The following is a 7,778-nucleotide window of genomic DNA, read 5'->3' as shown; positions in this document are numbered from 1 at the left end:
GCAACGGTCAAATCTACTTTCACTGCCATCTTGTTCGATTAGTTTCGCCTGCGCTCCCAATCGGTTAGTACGCCTGCGCCGAAATCTGTTGGCAAAACGTCTGGTCGGAGAGGCGTTGCTTGTCGCTTCATTGAATCTGGTGAGTGCGCCTTTATTATGAAACTAGTCTATTAACTTTAGGTCCCAGTAGTCGTCTCAAAATACGTGCTCCTGCAGTAGCAAACCTAGCTAGCTCCGGGCCATGACTCAGTCAACCGAAGACATTATCTCACACGCTATGCTAATAAATGCTAATTTATCGACGGTTTGCCACGACGCCGTCGCCGTCATATCTGTGACAAACCACAACAACTTTGTAGGACACGCAAAGTGCATATTTATTGTAGTTAATTGTCATCAGCTCAGCTCTCAAAATGCTAAATCATATTAAACAGTCTGTTTCAGTTACAATTTTAAGTGTAGCTCGTGGAGTCTTTAGTTATTGTCATTGGTTAAGTTACACAATTACAGTATCAAGGTCATTAACTGCATAATTTGTCATAAGGGGCGGTCACCAGTCAGTTTGTGCCACCTCACCTTTTGCTTCACAAGCAGACTAAATGTCAGCTCTGACTACGATATCAGGATACTTTAACAGTTAGTGTTTTTTTTAATCATCAGTAAAGTCAGTAGCACAAAATATTAAGCCAAAACAAGTACGTATGAAATAATAATATCACACACCTTCACTGAGCTGCTATTATACAAATAACAACACATTACTGACAGTGACAAATAGAGTTGGGTAACCTGTGTTGCGCAGTATCTATTTACCATGCTTGTAACAACAAATTGGGCTATTAACTGATTCAAAATGGTTCTCAGAGGTTGATTATGCAGATTATTTTCGTTAAGCCTGTAATATTATCTAATGTGGTTTAAGTACAAGTTTAAATTGAACTTCTTTACATACTGTTGTTTTTTAATCTAAGATAAATACCCATAATTTATAAACCTATGTCTGCTTTGTGTGAAACATCTTAAGGTTCAAAGTAACCATTAACTGTAGTTTACTGCAATTTCTGCAGTATTTACCCTTAAAATTTAGTTGAAAAGAAGTATAAAATTAAAATTCTCAAGTGAAACAACATAGGCTTTCTCATCAAAACGTATTTATAGTCTTAAAAGTAAAAGAGCTGTGTAGGAGGAATGGCACATCAATGAAGTGGAATAAAAAAAGAAGTTCCCTCTTGCAGTGGTTTAAAGAAGGAAATACAGTAACAACATATATCAACAGTCAAGTAAAGTACTGAAAAACTTTACTTGCATTTTAAGTTAATTTAGGTACACGACTGACTTCTTTGTGATTGGCCTTGAACCAACCAGACATCTCATTTCTATAATAATTTAGTAGCTTTGTTCATCGTTTACAAGTATTGTGCAACACCACATTGTGTTTAACGATGCTGACAGCTGTTTTCACAGCTTGCTCTGCAGATGCATTCCAAAAACCCAGCCTCTTGTTTGTGTTGCAGGCGTGTGTGTCTGTCTCTGTTGGCTGCTTACGTTATCTTTTTTTTTCACTTCTTTGTCCCCTGGGATATAAAGTGTCTCAGCTCAGTACATTTTGGTAATTTGTCATTTGAACCTGGATGAGCTAGAGAAAGAGAGAAAGCATTTATTTGCTCCTTGGCAATGGAGACAAGTCAGTATATGGCATTCTTACTTTTAAGCTGTTTATATTTTTGCATAGCGTTTTGTAAAGTGATGTATATGTTTGTGTATGCTGTCAAATTTATGTGTCAGCATCTTGTCATATGCAAGAGAGAGCTGAGGGTGCAAGAAACAGGAAGTTTATTTGTAAAAGGAGAACAGTCATGCTGTAAAATATTAAGATAAGAACCAAATGTGTTTTACTTTTGCCTTTTTCATTTTGTTTTTATACACTGCAGTCTACAGAAGTGAAAGTCGACTAACCGGTTTAACAATACTGTAGGTATAACACTGAAATTAAATGCCATGACGGAATGTTTTTTCTTTTAAAGCTGCCAATTCAGTTACCCTTGAAAGTAGGGCTTGCAGATGACATGCATTGTATTATTTTTTTAACGCTCTACAGCACGGCGGCATGGTTTAACCCTGCTTAGAAGACACCTGTGTTTTGTGTCTTTCAGTGAAACCTTGAGGGAGAGTGTAGTCAGAGGATCAGACTTTTTCCAAAATCCCCGATGCTGGCACTGTCCAGATGTTCCACCGCTTTGAGGTGGAGACTTCCCTTGCGCTGCTCTGTGCTCTCTCTGGGGAACTCTACCATGAGCAGACAGCCCTCCATCCCAGCCAGGCCCCCGATTTTAAGAAACCAGAATGCTCTGTTTCACCAAAGTAAAGCCAAAGCAAGTCCTGACCCGAACAAGATTGCCTCAGGCAAGGACCTATTCGACTGCTTACACAGCCAGCTGTTTTTTTCACAACCCAAACTCCATGTTGGTTATAGTAGCAATGTTAGTGGTGACCTGTTTATAGTGATTCCTTGGTTCCCACCAACTTTGTGCTGGAACAAACAACCATTGTGAAAACAGATCAAATAAATGTGTAATTTACTAACAGTCATATTGTTGAGGGTAAAAGTTATCAATCAAGTTAGTAAATTTAGGAGTAATTTCAGAGTGGAGTTCCATATGGTCTGTTTTTCATTCCACAGAAAATAGAATTAGCTCCCTGTGACAGAAAACTTAATATCTTTGACTTTTGGAGTAATTTCTAGATGAAGTGGACACTTGAAGACCTTGGGTTCTGGGAAGTTGTGATGGGCTGTCATGACATTTTATAGACCAAACAGTAATCTTTATTTATCTCTATATTTGGATAGTAGTTTGCTGTCCCAGAGTGGCTTATCAGAAACACACTGGCTGCACGCAAAAGGAGCTTATGCATGTTTTAATGTCAGGTATTTAATCTCATTGTTGATATTTAGTTGAGATGCCAGGCTGGCAAATAGTACCACACTCACAGACAGATACAGCAGCACGTTCAGAGTTGGCATGTTGGGTCTTGTTGGCGTCTCGACCTCATGGAGATTTGAGTTCTTCCTGTGGAAGTGATAAGAAAGAGAAACTGCTTTTCTATGAAACATGCTAGTATCAACTAGTCTCCACATCTGAGAGCTACAAGAGGCAGTGAATGAAATTTGTTTAATTTGTTAATTTGTTAAAACAAAAATATGTAATTTTTTTCTTTGGTTCTGTGTTGATGCTGCAGTGTCTGAGTCTGGGCTGGAGGGGGAGCTATTCGGAATGGGGATGTGGTCGCTGGGTCTGGGCGCCGTCGGAGCTGCCCTAGCCGGGATCCTCCTGGCCAACACTGATCTGTGTATTCCTAAAGCTGCCAGTGCATCGCTGGAATACCTTGAAGATGCAGACCTGCGCTCCACCACAGATGGTCGGTCGGCTTTCTGATGCAGTTCCGTAATGTCACCCACCACTAAGCCTGCTTGTCTTAACACCAGCCGTTGTTAAACCCATTAGGAGGAAAATTAGTGTTACATCAGCACTAGAATCAGCCATGCGTAATTTTCTTTACTGTTGCATGTTTACATGTATTGTACATGCAGTGAATGCGGTTTTGTGTAGCATTTAAGGAAAAGCAGCTTTTTAAAATCTGCTGGTATTACAGATTAGATCACTGTAAAGCACTGAAGAACCATTTACTGTTTTAAATAAGCATGTCCTACACATGCTCCATGTGACTGTGGACATTTAGTTTTCTCTCTACTTGAAGGCTATATCTTTTATCTTGTACACTTCATTGGATTATTATAGCAGTAAAATACATTAAATATTTGTGAATTACTTTATCACTAATGTGTCAGCTTGGAGACTTGTAGTAGAAAGATTGTGTTGTTTTGTCTGCAGATGACAAGGTCATCAAAGCAAAGAGTCTGTGGGAGACGAACGGGGCAGTGGTCATGGCCGTTAGAAGACCTGGATGATTTTTGTGCAGAGAGGTGATTTTACAGCTCCCTGAATATGAATATAAAGTCTATTCTTTTCAAGTTTGAGTGCATATGAGTTACATTTTCCCTCATGGTATAATTCTGTCATGCCGTAGGAGGCCGCTGAGCTGTCCTCTCTGAAGCCCCAGCTGGAAGAGCTCGGGGTCCCTCTGGTCGCTGTGGTGAAAGAGAACGTCGGCACAGAGATCCAGGACTTCAGACCGCACTTTGCTGGCGACATCTATATAGATGAAAAGGTTAGCACCTGCCAGTAACATCAGATCTACCAGAGCCGTAGTTACAAGTACCCAGTCTTTCTTTTTTGTATTTTTTTAAAGACCAGTAACAGTAGTAATGGCAATCTGTCTTAAAGCCTAGCAATAAAACAGTCACTGTCATGTATTTGGTCTATGGAATATCAGAAAATGCTGAAAAATTATAATTTTTCAAAGACCATATTGAGCAAGTGTACATCACAAAGGGGGCTTTAATCTCAAGCACTTCCTTATTAAATAGGGGTTATAAAAGTGCTTTCTTTAAAACAGTCAGCCATTAGTGACATGCAGAATCTAATTGTTGTATACTTTCTCCTGTTGTTCACTTTTAGCAATGTTGAGCTTTTGAGTTTTGGACATTTGTGTTAAAATATTACTGCAACTATTTATTTATCATCCAAATTTCAATTGAGACATTTTCAGTCCATCAACTTTAAGAGTTTGCAAATGAGGTAATAAAGCAATTGTGGCTCTTGGAATGGAAAAATCCATTGCATTGAATGATAAAGTACATTGAGTGTCTCCTTTGCTGCTGCATGTTTCATTTTCCTTGATTAGTCTGACTAAATTTAAACTGTGTTTGTAGAAACATTTCTACGGCCCGCTGCAGAGGAAGATGGGCGGTCTGGGGTTCATTCGTCTGGGAGTTTGGCAGAACTTCATCCGGGCCTGGAGGTCCGGTTACCAGGGCAACATGAACGGAGAGGGCTTCATCCTGGGGGGGGTGTTTGTCATCGGAGCAGGAGATCAGGTAGCCCAGCAAACATCTCAGCTACACAAACTGATTATCACTGCTTTCTAGTACATGTCTGTATTTACTTGCATGCTGTGTTTTGCAGGGTATCCTCCTGGAGCACCGTGAGAAGGAGTTTGGTAATAAGGTGGAGACAGCAGATGTGCTAGAGGCTGTTAAAAAAATTGTACCAGCGAAATAATATTTTGTAGCATCAGACAAAGGTCGATTATTAGCTCAAAACTGGAATTATGAAATAATGTACAGTTTAGGAGTAGATATTATACTGACATTTAACTCTGCATTGTCTAATATCACTTTTTACCTCTGTCTTTTGCACAATAATTTCCTGTTGGGTATGAAAAATCTAGCTGTGAAATGCCGAAAAGAACCAATGTTATTGCAGCGTTTGTCACTGATTATTCTGTTTCCCTCTGCAGACAATGATAAGTTAGATTTTTGACACGGGTATGAAAAAGTAAGGGACGTAGAGTTAGCATTTTCATTCAGGGTCATCAATAAGTTTAGGGTTACTTGAAAATTGCCGTTTAGAAAACCACATGCTTCAATCTGAAGGCACACATTTATTATGTGTTAGTGGTACTTTTTAAATATCACTGGTGTGTTAAAGCTTCATTTGCTTCTCCTGTTCAGGCGCCTCAGTGAGCCTCAAACATGACGGACAACAGTGTGTGTCCTCTGTGTGTGATAATGACAACTTGACTCTAAACTCAGCACTGAGAGGAGCAGGTTTGATAACCAAACACACACAGGTTCGACTGCTGTTGTCGCATTTGAGACTGTTTGCGGTGACTGGAGCAGGTGTTGCTTGCATGTGTGTGTTTGTGAGTGCAACAAGGATATGTATGTAATTGCACATGTGCAAACTGGCTTCAGATTAATAAAGACCTCATCACTAAGCTCCACTAGGCTCCTTTGTTTTTTTACTTTTATTTCATCTGTATCTTGGGGCAAAACTTGCTAACAATAGGACATTATGTATAGAAGTTTGTCAAAGTTTTAAAACTGCAGTACATTTCTCAAGTGTGTATTAACCTGACTTATTAGATGTAGATTAATTAATTTGCCTGTGTCACCTATTAAAATCATGGAACACGAACCTTTAGGATATTATTCCTCATGTGTTTCATAGTTGTATCAGATGACAGCAAATGGTGTTGCTTTTTGTCAAACAGTAAAAAAAAAAAAAAAAAAAAAAAAACTCCCTAAATTTTTCTGTCAGCTATAGAACTAAGATCATCCTGATAAAAAAAAGCTACAAAAGTAATGTAACCTTTAGATTTCTTTGTCTATTTTGGGTTGGTTTTGTGGGTATGTATTAGATCTGTTTACAGAAGCATTAATGCAATAATGTACTCAGTAATTACATCACATGACCTTTCCCTTTGCCGTTTAAACAAAGCAGCAGCTTCATCAAATTTCATGTACTTTCAAGTGTACATACAGTAAAATAAAGTTGGCAAAAACGTTGTTTACTAGAACCCACTTTTCTAGTAAATAGCCAAATTTTTTACAGCTTCAGAACAATACTAACATACTATGGCTGAACGGTCCGTGTATTTATCCGGCAATTGGATATTCCGTTCTGAAACGGGTATTGAAAAACAAAAAACGAGTGGTTATTTGATTTTCGTTTTAAAATACAAAAATTAAAATTGAAATACAAGGTGTTTTTCCTTTTCATGATCAAAAGGGGATATACGGAATTTTAAAAATGCTTTCATTTTCATTTTATGTTTAGAATAAAAAAAAAAAAAAAAAATCAGCAAGAGAGAAACGGAAAAAAGGTCGGTTTTTTTCATTTTCTGAGACCGGAAGTGGTCATCAGCAAGTGTGGAGCCAAACGACAAGAAGATTCTCAGAGGGCGGAGCCAGAGAGCAGTGATTGGTCAGACCATAGATATATCTGCAGAAGACAAGCGCGCTAGCATCTAGTCTTCTATATATAGCTATGGTCGGAAGTCTGGTAGCATCTCTGGCTGCTGTTGACCTTGTTTTTGGAGTAAAACACGGTAAGAAGATAAATACTTCTAACCAATAGCGTTGTTTTGTTGTACGTTAAGTCAGCGACTTGTGAAGAGTTGTGTTTTGTCGTGTTTGAGCAGTTGGTCCGGACGCGTTAGCTAGCTAAGCGGCTAAGTTAGCTAGCGGGCTAATGAACACAGGTGGCTAACTTACCGCTGAACACCTGCGTTAGTTGCTGCCACAGCTGTCCGTCATTATTAGAATGAAATTCTCAACCTGTATTTCTCTGCTGTGTATTTTAGCTTTTAAAAAGGCATTTTACTTTAAAGTTAACTGAAACCTGTTCAGCTGCACTGAAGTTTAACATTCAGCTGGTTTGGATTAAACCGCCCTTAACATTGTTCAACATTACCTCTCTGAATCTCCATAATTTCATTAAATTCCTTCTCTCTTCCACTGATCAAGTTCAATCCAGTATATAAAGTGACATTAATAGTGAATAAACTAACAACCAGCCGTTGTATTTATTTATTATTGCATGTATTTATAGTAAAACATGAGTTGAAACATCCTACTTTTGGATCTAGAACTGCACAAGCCGTTTCATTTTCAGTCACCTGATGAGTTAAACTCCCCTTTTTATGTGAGGTTGAAGCAGAAAGTCTGAGTTAACAAAGAAAGTTGTTTATAATTTGCAATACCTGTTATCTCTGACTGAGGCTTTATTTTTCGTTGAGCCGATTTACACGTAGAAACTTTGTTCAGGAAGATTTCTCAGTAGCTCAGAGGACAGGCTGCTTTTTACACAACCTTG

At 38.6% G+C, this 7,778-nt stretch overlaps 1 protein-coding gene across 4 annotated transcripts; it reads left to right on the top strand.

The window, feature by feature from the left end:
- On the top strand, positions 1 to 5,904 carry LOC111564381 (peroxiredoxin-like 2A). Of its 4 annotated transcripts, none has more exons than XM_023263909.3 (7): positions 18 to 139; positions 2,154 to 2,403; positions 3,238 to 3,417; positions 3,891 to 3,982; positions 4,087 to 4,227; positions 4,832 to 4,996; positions 5,085 to 5,904. In XM_023263909.3, exons 2-7 carry the CDS (start codon positions 2,208 to 2,210, stop codon positions 5,178 to 5,180), a joined length of 870 nt encoding a protein of 289 aa, XP_023119677.1. In that variant the 5' UTR covers positions 18 to 139; positions 2,154 to 2,207; the 3' UTR covers positions 5,181 to 5,904. The 4 variants fall into 4 exon arrangements, with proteins under 4 accessions (XP_023119681.1, XP_023119677.1, XP_023119679.1 ...); XM_023263910.3 differs by lacking the exon at positions 18 to 139 and adding an exon at positions 1,584 to 1,684; XM_023263913.3 differs by lacking the exon at positions 2,154 to 2,403 and having other exon boundaries at positions 1 to 139.
- Positions 5,905 to 7,778: the final 1,874 nt, after the last annotated feature.

Source organism: Amphiprion ocellaris, chromosome 16 (genome assembly GCF_022539595.1).
Source record: "Amphiprion ocellaris isolate individual 3 ecotype Okinawa chromosome 16, ASM2253959v1, whole genome shotgun sequence".
NCBI lineage: Eukaryota > Metazoa > Chordata > Actinopteri > Pomacentridae > Amphiprion > Amphiprion ocellaris.
Note: the sequence above shows the minus strand (reverse complement) of the source record. Positions and strands in the feature narration are given on the sequence as shown.